Below are 18,013 nucleotides of genomic sequence, written 5' to 3' on the forward strand. Positions count from 1 at the left end.
TACAATTAAGTTTTATTGATTAATTATAATACATCAATACAACAGTTTCATTATTTTGAAATGGTATTGTGCATTAATTATTCTTAATAAGTAAAATAATCCAGGCTTATTATTCAAAGTTATCCATTTGTTATAGATGAAATTCAGCAATTTGACAGAGATTCCAGAGCATTATATTTTCAATTACTACATGTGCAATTGTGCAACTCTCCAATCAACACAACATATTATTTTAAAATAGCCGATTCACTAGATTTTTGATCAGCCATTAAATAAATTCCACACACCCCACGCAGATGCCCAAATCCTACTAAACAATTAACCAAGATTTAAATTTTTTTTTAAATCTTTCATTCAGAATTTAGAACTGGCAGTGTTACCTAGAATAAATTCAAATTTTTTGTTCTATTCATCAGAATTATCATTTTTCAGTCATGACTATAATATTATGCAAAAGATCTTAACACTACTGCAGACCCAACTCAATTTCATTGCTCAAGAGAAGATTCCAATGTGGCTCTAATGAGCCCATTATGGGCCCCCTTATCTGTGGGGCGTGGATTTCAGGGGCCCTTGCCCCTCGCCCATACAGCCCTATGTTAAAAAGGGTCAGGGACCTCCGGAGGGCCCTTCGGGCTCTGGCCTTTTCGCCGAATAAGCCATTTGGGCGCCCACTGAAGTGCAGGGGCATAGAAAGGAAGGAGCTTAAGAAACTTTACAAACTCAACGCAAGCATTGGGCCTGCCATTGTAATTTTCAAAATTAATTAACTTCAGATTCTGTAAAATGCATCCTTCAACTAGCTCAACACTTAAACGGGCCAGGACCATGCTAGACAAATTCCAGTCCTTATAACTAGAAAATATCTCCAAATCTGGTGCCGCCAGGACAAAGGCCAAGAAATCAGGTGGGAAAAATGGGGTCATGTATTCAAAATGTTTCAAGTGCTTCACATGCTTCGCCACCATTTGAGATTGAAAAGTGCTCTCCCCCCTAAATACTGAGCATTCAGATATTTTAAGTGTGCGCAGTTGTGGGCACTTGAAGAACACCTCGTAAGGGTCCATACCATTTTCACTCCAGTTTCTAACAAATAGTTCATGGAGTTTGTCACCACAGTGGGTCAGTACATCAGAAGTATTAGAAGTTTCAAATCCAAGCAAATCCAAAACTGTCAGATTGGAAAGAAGTCGGAAGCTATGGCATGGAATGTTGAGATCAGGTCCTGTTAATTTCAGTTTCTCCAAAAATGGGACAAGTTCAAAATCAAATCCACCAAGAACATCAATTTCTTTCATGGATAGTTTTCTGTTGCCTTCGTAAGGACGATAGTTGTGGTGCTCTTCGCCTCCTGAGCAGTACTGCAAGCGTGGCAGGTGCTCCATGCAATCTGCTTTGAAGCTATTTATGTTTTGCTCATGCTCATTTTTCAGCAACTATCAAAAATATAATATATTATTAGAATTATAAATTGAAAGCCAACACTCCAGGTGGATTTAATGAAAAATTTGAACCAGATTACCCATTGCAAGGGAATCAAAAAAGGAAAATCTGACACTTAAAAGCAACCTATGGTCTACTGGTGCATTAAATTCTAAGATGTTTGTCAGGTGTACTAAAACAAACACTGGTACCATCAAAGTACCAGCAGACTACAGGTCGTCTTATGGGGTCGGTTTTTCTTTTATTTTTCCAATATTTATTTGCCTGCAACGAGGAATCTAGTTAAAATTTTTATAATTATATTTTAAATTTCATGACACAAACCTCATTTTCAAACTCGTGGGAATAACGATGGCGCAAAGTGATGTCCACTCGTTCCAAGTTTTGAAGAAGGAGCAAATTCTGCAGAGTATCAGAGAAGAAATACTTGAAAGCAACAGACAAAGTTTGCAGTTGTGGCAAGTGTTGAGCAAGCTGCGCCAAATCTTCAGAAGTACAAAAATAATGTGCCAGGAGAATGTGTTTGAGTTTTGGAAAATTCTGCAGATACGACATCACACTGCACAATTTTGGGTTGGGGGCTGGTGCTAAACCACGACTCTGGTCCAAGATGCTCTCCAAGTTTGGACACTTGTCAACCAGCATCATCCACACTCTTTGTTTATCGTCACTGGTTGTCACAAGGAATGGATAGTCAAAGATGCTGAAGTCAAACTCCTTTGTATGCACACTCAAGAGATGGCTCGCCAATTCAAACAACCAGTTGAACTTGACGACTGGGGCACGGTTCCGCCCACAGTTCCGCATGCGGCGCCTGCAGTCTGAAGCGTGGGTCACCATGTGACTCAAGATTTCTCTTTGCAACAGAGGAGCTGTAATTGAACAATTTGATTTATTTTTGTGGAAATTGCATTAAAAACCAAATTTAAATTCTATGTGAGAAAAAATTAAAAATTAAATTTTCTTACAGACTTGGAGGTATCGAAATGGTGCAATAGATCTTTGATCACATTCATTACTGCTTACTAATTTTTCTAAAGCCAGTTCCTTCAAAGGTCTCAAGTTTTTCACTTTAGATCTCTTTGCCCGGGCAATCTCCAGCAGAAGTTGCTTGTCCAGTTCCAAATCTACATCAGCGCTTCTGAAATTAACTTGAAATTAATTTTACACATTTTTAATAAAAAAAGAAAAAGAAAATAAAATGATCTCTCTGCTTACTCTCCCGGCCTAGTTAAGTTTAACCCTTCAATTTAAACTCCCTTATTGGCCGGAGGTGTCGCGCCTTTTCTTCCTCGAACCTCCACGATATCCAGAGAGGGTTATTTATAGTTGAGGTTGGCGTCTGTCTAGGATAAATTGTTGTCCCTTCTTAACTGGATTCAGTATTTCTCATAATATTGAAATTAATTAACTCTTAATAAATCATTAATGAATATGGGTATTAATCATAGGAATTAAACGTTGATCGATTTGGACGGAACTTTTCTCATGAATATTTTATTGTGAATAATCTCGAAAGCAAATACAGAAATGTTCAATTAATTCTCCTTACTCTCAATTAATACAATTTGAAACATTTGCAATAGTAAAAGGGAACAGTTGTGCGCGTGTGTATTCAAAATTGCTCTTAAACAAATGATCTCCGAATTAACCCTTTTTAATCAAACTCCCGAAATAAACCATATTAGCGCGCCCGCTTCGCCTAACTCGCAACTCCGTATAATTCACGAATTAATATAATAACGTTGAACGCGCGCCCATCCAAAATATATTCAAGAAAATGGTACTTACACAAAAGAATTGACTAAATTCGCAGCTGAAATCGGCTCATGCCGGAGCGATGAGAAACCACCCGGGCCACCAGCCATGGCGAGATTCGAACGTCTGAATTTCCCACGAGATGATGATGCGCGAGACCAACTTCGAATGCCCCTTTCATTTCGCGACTCTGCCTTTTATACTGTCCGGTGACCCCCGTTTTTCCGCAAAAAGATAATTGTTCCGTCGCAGTGTCCTTCGCGTGCTTCGCAAGAGTTAAATATTTGCGCAACTTGGGCTAAATGCCGCATGAAAGAACGAGCAAAAACATTTAGCACGTCCTCAAAGTGACCTCTAATTAAAATCAATTTTCTGTCGCAGTGCATTAAGTTCTCCCCTTTCTTTAGGCTGCAAAAATCGTTGGGCCGGCCTTCTTTGGGGCGCCTCAGCGTTGCCATGACTACCCTCATTTGCATTTAAATGTCGGTGTCTTCGACCGACCTCCTTCTCTTTTCTGCACACGCGAGTGGCCAGCCGAGCACACGCCAGCCCTCTTGCCCCGCGCATTCTTGGGCATCATGTTATTTGCTCGAGGCTCGCCTAAAAATCCGCCCTGCGAGTGAAGTCCGCAGTGCGAAAACCAACCGAGGGCTTTGACCTCGAGGACTCCGCAGCGCGTCGTGTCTGCTCGCCGCACGAGCCGCTGCTACGTCCCATAATTATTTTTGCAACCCCTTTTGAGAAGCACTCAACTGCAAACTGCCAACATTGAATTATGACCTTGATTAAAATGTCTCATTTAAGAGGACTTTGCCTGTTTTTAACTTGCTCTTTTTACTTTAAGAAATTATGCAACTGGCGTGACGCTGATGTCGCGCTGGTTGCCTACTTTAAGCATCTGTGCAATCATTAAGCCGTAAAATGAATTATTTTAACAAACACCGTGCTGGACTAAATTTCACTCTCCTTGCGGAAAACGCGCGATCTTAATTCGCATTATATTCTTTTGTAGTTTTGAACTATCGTGTGCTCCCTAAATTTGAATCGTGACTAGTAATAATTTGTACTTCTAATTTTGCTTTTATTATTAATTAGTGACCTCCGAGTAATTTAAAACAATATTTTTATTAATCCTTTATTCTTATGAAATGATGTATCCCAGGGAGGATACATATCCCTCCCTGTTACTTGAAATTTTAATTACTTAAAATTTGTACCGTGAATGATTGAAGTTTTTACTTTGAAGATTATTGAAATTTTTACCCTGAATATATAAAAAAAAATTCCTCGGCCTAGCCGTTCCCCCCTTCCGTAGGAGAAATTTTAACTGGGAGGTAAAATTTGTACGGACGAGAATGAAATCGGAGTATGTGTAATGGAAAATATCGCGTAATCGTAAATTTGTACTTCTTCTGCACTACATTCGGAAACGTGCAATTTTATGCGCCCCATCCCTGTGCCGTTTGTGCGTGTGAGAGGGAGGGCAAAATACAATAATTAAGAATTACGGACAGACGACACTTGTCCGTTGGAAGCCTTCGGCGCATCTTCGTGTAATGTTTATATTTCTATGTCTCCTTTTTTTTTTCGTTTTTTGTTTTCAACACTTGATTCATCTTCTTCGCAGCACTTAAAAATTTGTAATTCGTGTTCATGTATAAATAAATCAATTGTGTATAAATGTGTGGCGCAAATAAACTTTCAACTGTAGGAAAATTGACAATATTGGAAACACTGGCACAAAAAAACGGAAATATTACGTAGCACTGCACAATCTTGTTTAATATATATAAAGTCGGGAGCCACACAAAAGTAACATAGTAAGTTTGATGTAACGAGAAATGAAAGTTCAGCACTTAATAATCCATTGTTCTTCCTTGGTTAGGTTGTATTCCATCTCGTCTTGTATTCTCCCCTGTTTCTCTTTTTTTTTTGTATATTTTTTATTTGTTTGTTTTGTTTATCTTTTGTTGCTGATATCAGCGTAAAACGGGCTGAAAAGCCCCCAGGTCGTAATTTGTTCGTAGTAGGACGACATGTCTCCTATATTGCCTGGTCACGAAGTGGCATAGCATAAATGCACTTCATAATGGCCAGTAGCGGGAGAGGGAAAGCGTAGAGGAAACCGGGTCGTGGTCCAATGGCGTGGATGTAGTCGCCAACGATGCTCGACAGCATCCCGTCAAAAAGATGATTCGCCTCCCTCTTTATCTCGCGAGTGTAACGACCTCGCTTAAACTCGAAAATTCGCGTCACTTGGCCCACTGTAGGTCGCGAGGGTAACTCGTAAACTGCCAACACACCAGCAGCATCCGTGGTGATGGAAACACACTGCCTGGCCAAAATAGCTAAAATCTCGACTGTCACGCGAGTAAATGCGGCGTGATTCGGTGCTTCATTCTTCGCAACTACGGCGCGCAACTGAGCTTGGACCTCAATGGCGAATCTATTCCTGCCCTTCTCAACTTCGTCTTCTTGGGCCGCAGGAATGGTGGCCGAAATGGATGTCAGCGCGGCCTGCCACAGAAGTAGACTGTCCGGATCTGGCAGGGCGTATAGCGGGTTACGATTAAGGTACACAAACGCGGTGGCGTCAGCGAGCGAAAGCTCGACCTCAGCGTTTAGCGAAGCTGCCAAGCACTTAGCTGCGGCTTGAAACTCTGCCATTGTTACGTGCCATCTAAAAGCTCTTTCTCTAGCCGCGAGTCCCAAACAACAGTAAGCCACCGGAGCGAGGACAGCGTCTTGCTCTTGTACGTGCATGTATGGCTCTACGAAAATATTTCGCGTGTGGTCCTCAAGTGTCCGAGGTGGTTTTGCGACCGCAGCTTTTCCGGTGACCTTATTGTGCAGTACACGTGTGACCGCGGCTATCAGTTTTTTAACGCAGTTTCTCCCGGACGGTTTCATCTCGTGCATTATCTTGCCCGGGAAAATTGGCGGCGGCACCTCTACGGTTGGTGGAAAATGGGAAAGCCCGTTAGTCTGTACAAACCTTTGCACCATTTGTATTTCTTGTGCCCCCCAACCGGTGCAAGGCACCCCAACTATGGTTCCCATGGCTCGGGATCGAGCACCTACAGTGATCGTGGCGACCTTTGGGAAGGCGTTGACCGCCGCCATAGTAATAACGTTCTCGGGCTTTACCTTGAGGATCGGCGGCGGAGGGCCCGGCAGCTGCCCTGCGGCGTCAGCAAGGGCTGGGTATCGTACCTCGACACCTGCAATGTCGATTTGTGGGTAGAAAAGTCGGAGAGGAGCAGGGCCGTTCATATGAAACGGTTGCCCATTTGCAAACTGGTGCATCATCTGTGCGTTTGGATGGCACAACCCTGGCGGGCCACACGCCGCGCGATGTGCTTCCTGAAAGAATGGAGAGCCGGGGGGGTGCGTGAAGTAGTGAAACATATCATAGAATGGCGCCAGCATGTCCGGCGGCTGCCAGTGAGGCACCTGACGCGGCGCGAACGGCGCAGCTCCTAGCAAAGACGGCTGTCCCGTTCTGTGAAACGCGGCGTGTGGTGGCCGCATGAAAAAGCCATGGTGTGGCTGCGGGCGAAAACGCGGGTCAACAGGTTGTGCCCCCCACGGTGGTGGTGGATCAAACAGTTGGTTTCCCCCCATCAAGGGAGGTGGTCGTGGAGCCTCGACCGTGGACCTGCAAACAACCATGGACGGAGCTATACCCTGCCGCGGGTCGGAGTTAATTTGAACTCCGCCCCCTTGTACCATCGCGAGCGGTTCTATCTTTTGTCTTTTTACGTTGGGGACGTTGCCCTGGAGCCCCGAAGGTCCTGGGCCTCCTGAAGGACATTGACGGCGCGGTGGCCCTGGTGGAGAAGGTGTTGTTTGGTAAGGTTGATAATCCTCGCATGGAACTACTAAAATTTCCATATCTTGGTCATTACGTGACGGCGCGCATTCAAACTCCTCCGCGCCGGCCTCGGAGGACGGCCCTTCAACCGAATTTAACTTTTCCGGATAATGCTCCTGCAGAAGAGCGCCCAAATCGTTATAAACCTCGGCCTGATCGAGCGCTTGGCCAACAATTAAGTTTGAGGCTGGACTCTGCCCCCCAGTATTTGTAGAATCTGCATGCTCTCGCGTCGAGCTTCCCGCCGGTGCGCGCCGGCTTGGCTCCGCGGTGACGTGATTCTCACTCGCACCGCTAGATGGCTCGAGCTGTGCTGCTCCAGCACCGGAGAGAAATTGGGGCTTACCACCGCGCCGAAGTGGCGGCGGAAAAGTGCGGCTGGTCGATGGAACGGGTGGGTGGCCTTGGCCTTCGGACGGTTCGTCCGGCGACGACGGCGACGTCGTCGTTGCAGACATCCTCCTCGGGGCGGTGTTGGCTGCCTGATTACTGGTTTGCCGTAATCGATTTGCAGAATCTTGAATCCTATAAAAAGAGAATGATATTTAATGACTAGCTTTAATATTTTTGAATTTTATCAAACGTTACTCTTCAAAGCGCGCTTTATTTCCCATTATATAAAAAAAAAACATTTGGCTGTACTAAAAAGAACATCTCATCTTTATCCTTTCTTTGGGCACTCGCCTTTATTCATGTATTAAATTACGGACATATATATTTATTGAAACTTCTTGTTTGCGAGCATCAAAATCCCTACATACGCATCGAGTACAAACATTACTTTAAACCCTAAACGGCCTCTAAAATATTACGTACCTGGTCAGCTACTCGCTCCGCACAGCACCTGATGATTCAGCGTTTAACTTGTATCTCTCAAAATTCTTTTCAGAGAAAACCTTATCCCGAATATTTAGAAAGAAACTCATTTTACTCCGTGAAAAGTTAATGCTCAAATAAATTTATTCTTAGAATGTACTATTAAATGAATTGTTGAACTTGAAGTGAAATACGTTATTTATTAAGTCTTGCGCAAATTACATAAATGATATATGGCTCGTGCGAACAGGAATGACAAAATTTTCTCCCCCAAAAGTTTTTCTTTATTTTTCTAAAAGTGCCGAAAATTGTTACACACAGTGTCTTTGCTCAATTATATTAATTTATAAATCGCACAAAGTCTTTCTAGAAATTACAAATACAAGTATTATAATATAACTCACTCAGTATAATAGTGGAAAACTCCTGATCTGGTAATGAGATTCCTCTACAATAGTACTTAGTTTAGGTATATATCTCGGCAAGCCTAGCTTCCGGAGTCTTCGCGTGGTGCGGGCAGCGCAATGAATGTCCGGAGGGCGCGGCAGGCTCATAGCCTGCAGACGTCAGAGTGGTGTTATGCGCTCATGCACCTGCGCCTCATTAGGGGTGCTTTGTTTCACCGCCCCTTCTTTCTCCGCCACTCCCGTCGCGTTATACGCGGCAATGTACATGTGTCGTTCGTCTGATTGCTTTTGGCAAAGAAAAGCGACTTTTACCGCGGCGCCAACAATGATGGCTAGCAAAATTAGTGCCGCCAAAATTAACCCCGCAATAACGCCCCAATGAGCCAAAATATGCACGTCTTTTTCGCCCAAGGCGGGAGGAATTCCGAAAAACGCGTCGTTTGCTTTGAAAAACTCATCAGAAAGAACCGTTCCTTCAGCGGCAGAGAAAAAGATCGGCGCGTGATCATGTTCCAACGGCAATTTGAAATCGAACTCCGCAATCACGTAATCTGGATGCTTCAAAAGTGTACAATTAGTCGGCGCGCGAATAAAGCCTACACCATTGATTTTGGCCTTCGCCGCGAAATGGAGTGGCAGAGGACAAACGAACTGCAATTTACTGCTGGTCTGCGCGCTGAAAATATAAACGCCCGATTTCGCGAAACTTATCAACTGGATTTCGGTACCTATTTTTCGTTCCGCGCGGCATGCATTTTCAATCAACGTAACGTCACTTTCGAAAATTCCGATTTCGCAAATTGAATCTCCACCTTTGAAAACTTTCTGTGGCGGAAAACTAGCCGTGAAATTTCTCATGCATTTGTCTGTCATTTTATGTCGCGGAAGAAAAGTGAACGCATCATTTTCCGGAGAATAGGCAACCAAGTCATTTTCCAAAAATCCCACTTCGTTTTCTTTCGCAAATAGCACATAATCATTTTTCTTTCTGTGAACATTTGTAGGAAACGGAAAATACAGAGCAAATCTCGTGTCATTTTTCTCCACTTTCACATCGAAAATCATTGTAGCAAGTCCGTCGTCAAAGTATTTGTCCTTCATTTCAAGTTGCAAAAACTCGAGTGACTCGAATTCACCAATTGTAAGCCCCGGAACATTATGCTGCAGCATTGCAATGGCATCAACAACCAACATTGGCAGCGGCACCGGCACTGCCGCTTTCGTCACCATCCCTCTAAGTAGCTGATTGAAAGTGTTAACATTTTTCAGTACAAAATCGCCCAAAGCAATCAATTCAGAAAAACGCGACTGTACTTCCGAGTCAGAGATGTAGATTCTCTTAGGCGTTGCCCACTGGTCTTTGTCTTTTAGCACCAATTCACTCGCGTTTCCGATTTGCGCGCCCCAAAGTCGCAAATTATCTTGGAGCGGCGCCGTGAAATTAACCACTGCGGTGTTTTTCTGGCCGATGAGAAAAAGAGGCTCGTCTTTCTCTCGCGGGCCGCGGGTGTGCTGCCAAAACAAATCGTCGTCAACAGGTTTGCGTGCGAAAGGAATGTGTCGCGGTATCATTTGGAGAGCCGAATCAAGCTCCCGTGTTCTTTTTCGCAAAGTATGCAATTCGGCGCGAGCATTTTGGAAGGTTTTTTGCCGAGTGGCGTGCGGAGAAAACGCTTCAAGTGACTGGTCCAAAGAGGCTAAAGTGGTCGTCATCGTTTGATAGCCGGCGCGCAAGCCGACCAAGTCAAAGAACAGCAGGATTTGTGGATTTTCATTCAGTTGTATTTCGCCTAAGTAAAGGTAGAGCCTTCCATTACTCGGCGGCTGCAGGTGCGTAACGTTCACTTCCGTCGCGCGCGCCGTGCCGCAAAGTGCCGAGCATCCCAAGATGAGAAACGTGATCAGCATTTTGTTTTTCAGTACAGCTCCATTTCTATCAAAAAAAATTATGGAAAATCTTAGTATTTTAAGAAAAGTCAATTAATTTATATAAATGCTCAGCGCAAATAGAAATTGAAATTTTCCTTGTATATTTTTAAAAAAAAAGAGGTGCTAAAAATAATCAACTCTCCCCACAAACTCGTAATTATTGAATTTATTAATTTATTTTCTTTGAATTATTTATTATGTTGCATTAAAAGGTAATTTATCTTCAGCAATTTGTTTATTCGCACAGAGACAAAATTATTTTTCAACAATGGATAGAATCAAAATTTTCTTTATAAGAACCCTTTTATCTCGGAATTAATTATCATAATTGAAGTTAGCAAGTAAATATGAGAGTTGTAATGATCTACTAATATATCTTAAGTTTTAGTACCGAAAAACATAAATAAAAGTTAATTTACCTCTGAAGAAATTCCAAGTTTAAAGTCAGGAACGGCACTGTTTATCAACTGCCCTCCGCGCGTGCTGAGAAAGGAGTGACTCTTTTGCTCGCCTGCGCCTGCGGCGCGTTTCTTTAACCTCGGACACGCATTTTAAAACTAAATCCATATTCTAATTTCCGTCTCTCTCTCACACGCCGGTCCACATAACACTGTATGTCTCACATAACTGCTGCGTTTCATTTCTTATCAATTACAGGCCCCATTACTGCGCGTTCGCCGAAGGCCCTTGAAGAAAACTGTCAAATAACTTACGTCTCCTTTTCTCTTCTCTTTTTTACTCCAGAATTGTGACTTAATCTCGAGTGTGTATGCATCTTTACTTGAATTGATCTTGAAATGTATTTTAGAAAATTATCTTCTCACGCCGCGCGTCATTTTATAAGTACTTATTTGGACCTGGGATTTATTAGAATACTTCCCGAAAAGAATGCCGTCTTGAAACGTGGCAGGAAATTCATTAACTTTAATTATTCATTTATATTATTTCCTCTTATTTATTTTCTGTTTTTCTCGCTATGTCGGAGGAAGCGCAAAATTATTTAGAGCGCTGTAGATTGGCGCATCTCAATTGAATCGAACGAAGCACGTCGGCTAATTGTCCCAGACCTGTTAGACCTAATCGTGCGAATTGATATGGGCGTGGGTGGCGGCGCGCGCTCGCGCTTCCGCTCCTTGTATGTCATGCACGCGTTCAAGCACTTGCCTAAATAACATATAATCGCCAGCAAATATGTAAATATTTTTCGTATGACCAGCCACGCGAAAAGTGCGAATTTGCAATTTTTATCTACTATTCCGGCAAGTAAGAGCATGATAAGAAAGCATCCGGTCAGCATCTGATTTTTGTATTTAATCAGCCAATAATGTAGCTCGTTAGAATATGTCGTCAATCTGTTTGCCTCAAGCGCGGTCAGCACATTTTGCATGGATAATTCAGTTCCTCTTAAATGGTCCTCTTCGATTTCTTTTAAAACTTGGCTGATTTTAACCTTGTGTGGAGCCAAATTATAATTAAGCACGTTATTGTAATCATAATTCGTTTCAAAATTTTTAACCACCACTTGGCTAACATTGATCTGCGCCTCAATTTGTTCGTACGTAGCCGGAAGCAATTTGTAAAGATCTAATGTACCAAAGCAACCTGGAGCAAGGTGCAATATTCCTGAATTTTGCAAGTTGAGCTTTGTCTCATTCCTCGTACCTGGGCAGGTAATTTTACCCCTCAAAGGCTTTTTTCCAATTGCATACAACCAGGTATTTGTTTTCTGGCCGCCCAAACGCTTGAAATAAGGCGCCTCATCTTTTAGAAATATTAATCTGCAGAATTGTCCAATCATCATAGTATCATTAGAATAAATTCCCCATAAGCATGATTCTTTGCGCGTGGCCATAACGGGATTAACTGCATTGCAAATATAAACATCATTTGAAAAAATGCACTCTTTCTCCAGTTCCTTTTCACTCATTGTGAGATAAAAACGCGCGTTGTTTTCCACAGCAATATATTCTTCTGAAAGATCATATCTCACAGACACTGAAGTGTCTTCTGAAAGTTGATGCGGCATTGGATATATTTTAAACAAAGAAAACGCGCCTCCTGAAACTACCACAGGAATAAAGATGAAAGTGCGGACTCGATATTTTTCTATAAAAACTCGCACTATTTGCCCGAGGCTGTAATACTTGTATAATTCGTCTCGCGAATTGAAAATCAGATCATACTCCACGGATTTCCTGAATTTGTTTTCAAATTCTTTAATAATCGAACGCAACAGGTCTGGTGCGAGCAAACGGTGAGATAACTCACCGCGGCGCAGACCCATTACTAACGATTCCAACCTATTTAACTCTGTGTAGAAATCTTCCAGCTTCTGCAAATACTCATTTTTGCGTCTGTGTAACTCGCTCTCCAATAGCGCCATTTGCGCACTTATGAAATTTCGATCTAAATGTACCGCGAGTTTATCAATTTTTACTCTAGTCACGTTAACGTGTAGAGCCAACTCTGAAATTTGATTTATAACGCGGAGAGAATTTAAACTAATTCCGCTAATTTGTTCGTTCAACATTTGTATATCTCGTTCAGTCGCGACGCCAGCAACCATGCTGTAAAAATCTCCCAGCACCGGCAGTAGTGCCCTGCGAGTGCGCGTGATTGAATTATCGATCTCGAAATCTCGTGCCGCCGGGCTCACAATGGAATGTAAGAAATTTCTTATCTCCCCTGCCAATTTTTTCTGTCCTGGTTCGACTTCGGCTATCAACTTGCTATATAACTCTCTTGCCTTAACCATGTTGGAAGTATTTAATTGTTTAGCGAGCGCGTCGATTTCGACTGAAGTATTTTTAACCATTTGATGTGTGGACTCATTAAATTCCCTGAAACGTCCTTCTAAAAAGGACAAGTCAAGGTCGACTGCCAAGGAAATGAAAGTAGTGGAAAGTTTAAGTGGGCCTAAAGGGTTGATCCACCCACCTTGATGAACATTGGGAGGCGGCTCGTGCTTGGCCGCACTAGCAGTTGTCAGGAAGATGAGCACAACGGCGCTGAAACAGTATTAACCCTTTCGTTTTTATTGAATCAATTTACTTGTTTATTTATTATTTTACTGCTTTTGATTAACTTCAAACCTAAAATTTTACTCGCTCATTATCTTCAAAGTATTTTAATTTCTCAAATCTCAACTTTTCGCTTAATTAATTAGAACTTCAGAATTGTATCTCCCCGAACTTTTATTTTTAATATCATTATTTTTATTTCGCCGCTAACAAGAAAATGTAGAATTGGCAACGTCGCGCGCCTTCTTTATAAAAAAAATCACGCTCAGAACTTTCGAAAGAATTTTCAGCGACCCCCAGACATGCGTAAGGGATCGTTATGGTTCACCCTCGTCTAGCCCCTTAGCCTTATTTTTATGTATAATTGTCAGGCGACGTAGCAAAGAATTTGCCGCATAAGCAAGAAACAGGCAACGCGATGTGGCCTAACGCTCGCCGCGTCTTGTTTCATCGAGCGGCTCAAAAGCCGGAGTCGCTCCCTTTTAAGGACAAAATATTTTACTAGAACATCTCAAAAATAATAACGCTCGCAATATTATTTGTATAATGCACTGAAACATCTCAATTATCTAATTATTTAATTCCGCCTTACGTAACAATACATGTACTTACATTTCCCTTAATGCTTTCAATAGAATATTGTATGGTGTTTAATCATCTGAAAATTTTTCTATTTTAAGAAAGACTAATAATAAAGGTCACCGTTCCTTTATTTATACAATTCTATCCCACTTGCATCCAAATGGAATAATTAATTGATAAAATCAGTGATGCAGCTGCCCCTAAATGCAATGTGAGGCTCAGTGGTCACCAGCACTCCCCTTCCGTCTCGCCCGCCGAGCATATTAATTATCTAATTAGTTCCACTCGCTGGCTTATCGACCGCGCACCTCGGCGCGAGAGAAGCCTGAAAATAAACTCTCTCCTTGAATTATTTTTCTCAGTTGAAATTTTCTCACTCGTCGTCTTTCGCTTTTAATTTTAATTTTAATTGTATTGGTATGTGTACGTAAAACTTTATTAAGCCGTAACCGCCGGTGAATTGGCTACCTGTTGCACAAAAGAGCTTGCGCGCAACACACCCATTAAATGAGAACCATCAAGTGAACGGTGTAGTCGTAAATGTAACGCGTGGCGTGCGAGCCAAATTTCATTACTATTTATCAAGAGTGCAATTAACTCTGCTCTTCATTTTTATTACCTAATATCTGTATATATCAATTTCTTCCTTATTAAAAGGCGGAGAAAAAAAGGATAAAATCTCGCAGGAATCAATTTTGTAGCATTATACATGAATTCCCCTTTTTCGAACTGGCGACGCCGCGACTCGTTCGTGTCAGAAACACTTCATCCGCTGGCTCAGCAGTCCTTGATGCTCGGGGCAAGTGTTATTTTACTCGCCGACAATATACGTTTGACACCCCTTTTTCCTCCCCTTTGCTTCAAAATAGCACGAGAATCGCCTTTTATACTTTCAACGTTTCGCCTTGAACGTTGCATTTATTTTGTATAGAACTTTAGACTTTAAAGCATTTTATCTGCACTTATAAACTTACACTTATGTATATTTTCTTTTATTAATTTTTAGGATATATTTCAAAGCTGAACAATTTACTAATTAGTCCTGAAAAAATTTTTTGTAAACCACCTCATTGAATTTTAATTATCATTATAGCATCAAGCTTTCAAAAAAAAAGAATTTTTCCCATTTTTATTTTGCATTTATTTATGGTACCTATAACGCCCTTGGATATTTTCTATTAATCGATCCGGCCTGTGAGTGGTGCGTCTGTCTCGCAGCCCCGGCCGTCCTGCAGGGACGATTGGCTCTTCGGCGGCCAATATATCCGCGATCTCCTGCTCCTCGTTTTCGTTTAATTCGCTACTTGAATAGGAAAGTTCACTAATATCTGAAAGAGTCTCATCTAAGTCGGCGGCCGCTTCACCTCCGTTAGATGGCCCGCCGAGATTTCGCATATCGGATAAATTCGAGATTAAATTTTCGCCTCCGCCTTCTTGATTTATTGGTAAATCCATTCGTCCCAAATTAGATAAGTCAAACGAAATGACGGAGTCATGTTCTCTTGTTGAATTTCTTGCGGAACGCACGCTCGGCGCGCCGCTGCTGGCTGCTAACGATGCCTCCCCTCCGCGGCGGCTGGCCGCTTCTGTCTCGCTGGCTCGGGCGCCACTCTGTCTGCCGGCGCCGGCACTCTCGCTTTCTGGTGAATGACCTTCGTCTGCCTCCAACGCGCTCGCTCTCACGCTGGGCGGAAAGCTCTTCCCCTCCCTATTTCTTTTTAAATATGTAACAATAGAGCGTGGTGGCCGGGTAACACACTTCTTCCTTCTCCGTGCTTTGGTAGCGCTGGACTTTATCGATTTCTGTGTGCTAATTGTTCGCGGTCCAGTGCCCTCGTCGCTCTCCTCTTCTGCCCCTGAACTTAACGCTGCGTCTTTTATTTCATATAAAAGACAGCCATAATAAGGCGTAATTCTGTCTATATGAATCTTTAAAACTCTCGAAGTGGCCACGGACTGCACGTATACAGTGCGGTCGCGTTTGAGGGCTAATATTTTATAAGGTCCCGTAACTGGGCGCCGCATTTTTAATTTACCTCTGACTAGCAACTTGTCGCTGTGATCTACCCAACAATAATCGTTTACATTAAATTCCCTCATTTTTGCCTTTTTGTTGAATTGTTTTGCATACTTCTCGTAATATTTTGAATGATGAGTCATCACTCTATCATACACGGATTTAAATGCTTGGCGAGTATTATACAAAAAATCATCTTGGGTATAATTCGTTCTTTGTTGAATAACAAACGGGAGGAACGGATACATAAAGTTCGTGTGATGCTCCATGTAGAAAGGTGTGAAATTAGTCGCGGAATTGACTGTCGCGGCCTGGATACAATTAGCAATTTCTAATAAATTTTCCCAGTCTGCAGCATTATTTTCGTTCATCACTCCCGCGAGTGCGTAGAACGTAACCTTGAAACTTTGCTCAATTAAACCAGCTCCTCTTTTGGAATAGGCGGTTATATAAACTGGCGTGCAATTCATTAACTCACACAGCCTCCTGAAAATCTTACTGCGTAATTGGCTGCCGTTGTCTAAACGAACGCGACTCGTAATGCCTTTGACTAAGAAATGTTTGAAAAGTACCTGTGCTAAAGATTCGCCCGTAATGTTAGGCAGCGGATAAGAAGTGACTCTCCGTGAGTACAAGTTCATAATATTTACATAATATTTATTTCCGCGCGCGGACTCGGCGAGCGGTCCGCAAATATCTAAGCAAATGCACTCATTCATAGATTGAGGGTAAATAGGGGCATCTAGTGGGTATTTTTTTGGATATTTTCTCCTTGTAGAACATATGTGACATTGTTTCACATACATCTCGCATTGCTCTTTTAACTTTACCCAATAGAAATGTGCCCGTATGGCTTTGTACAAACTCTCGGCTCCGCGGTGAGTGGGAGCGCCGACTACTGAATAATGAAATAGATACAAAATGTGGCGGCGCAAATTTTCAGGCGCCATAATGGCGTCGGCCGAATGAAATTTATCTGACGCTTTGTACAAAAGTCCTCCTTCTATGAAATAGATTTCTGCCAACCTAGGATCAGAGTCCAGCCTGGCCCTAATATTATTAAGGGTCTCGTCTCTTCCTTGCTCCTTTATTAAATAGTCCTCTGGAATGTAAGGAATAAAGTCGTCATTAAATTGTAAATTAGGATCAAGGACTATCTTTATGGGCTCCTTTGGCTCTTTTGGGGGCTTCTTTCCCCGAACTGCATTTATACGTCTACTAAGTAAATCTGCCAACTGATTATGCTGGCCCGCGATGTGTCTAAATTGTATGTTGAACTCGCTCAAAAAGAGAATGTACTTCGCGAAACGCGGATTTAACTCTTTTGACGTCGCTAAATGTATTAGACTCATGTGATCTGTAAAAAGGACTATTTCTCGGCCGCGTAATATTTTTTCAAACTTCTTGCAAGTCATATAAACCGCGTAAATTTCTAAGTGATAAACTGACATGAACTTTTTACCCATCTTAACGCGCGCGGAGCAATAGCCGATTGGATGCAAAATTTCGCCCGAAAATTGAAGCACAACGCCGGCTGCGTACCGAAAAGAGGCGTCCGTAAAAACATAAAATTTCTCGGCAAAATTCGGGTGTAGCACAATAGGGTAAGTCGCTAAACTATTTTTCAAATAATTAAAGTTGTCGTCGCATTCTGAAGTCCACACGAAGGGCGCGTTTTTTCTTACTAGAGCCAGAATGGGCTCCGTGAGTTCGGAATATCGCGGAATGAATTGTGAATAATAATTGACAACGCCTAAAAAGCTCTTAATTAATTTAGGATTTTTTGGCGGAGGAAAATCCAAAATTTTCTGCACCTTTTCCACGGCCCCAGTAATTCCCTCTTCAGAAATTTGAAAACCGAGAAAATTGAGTTTTCTTTTGCACAGAGCCGTTTTCTTTACACTAAACTTTATTCTAGGAGGTATTGACCTTTCAAAAAGTTGCCTGGTTATTTCTAAATGTTCCTCGGGCGTCTCTGAGTGGAGTAAAATGTCATCGTAATATAATAACATCTTGAACGTGTCCAGCAGGTCCCTGTAAAGTGGTACTAAGGTTTCCGCCAAGTGGCTGCTGCTCACTAAAAGGCCATAGGGCAGCCGACAGAAAACATACCTCTCTGTGTCGCAGGTAATGGCCAGGTATTTCCGCGAGCTCGGCGCAATACTTA

General features: G+C 42.3%; 1 protein-coding gene across 1 annotated transcript in view; it reads right to left on the reverse strand.

Annotated features, from left to right (window-relative positions):
- The window catches only part of LOC132195013 (uncharacterized), a 26,651-nt gene continuing 8,638 nt past the window's right edge, over positions 1 to 18,013 (reverse strand). Inside the window, exons 3-5 of the mRNA XM_059616698.1 lie at positions 2,412 to 2,584; positions 1,768 to 2,315; positions 1 to 1,436 (exon numbers count right to left, since the gene is read on the reverse strand). Of these exons, the coding sequence (XP_059472681.1) occupies positions 600 to 1,436; positions 1,768 to 2,315; positions 2,412 to 2,584 (1,558 nt within the window). The 3' untranslated portion in view covers positions 1 to 599. The remainder of the gene's footprint in view (positions 1,437 to 1,767; positions 2,316 to 2,411; positions 2,585 to 18,013) is intronic.

This window comes from Neocloeon triangulifer, unplaced genomic scaffold, assembly GCF_031216515.1.
Source record: "Neocloeon triangulifer isolate White Clay Creek 2 clone unplaced genomic scaffold, ASM3121651v1 ptg000001l, whole genome shotgun sequence".
In the NCBI taxonomy this organism is placed as follows: Eukaryota; Metazoa; Arthropoda; class Insecta; order Ephemeroptera; family Baetidae; genus Neocloeon; species Neocloeon triangulifer.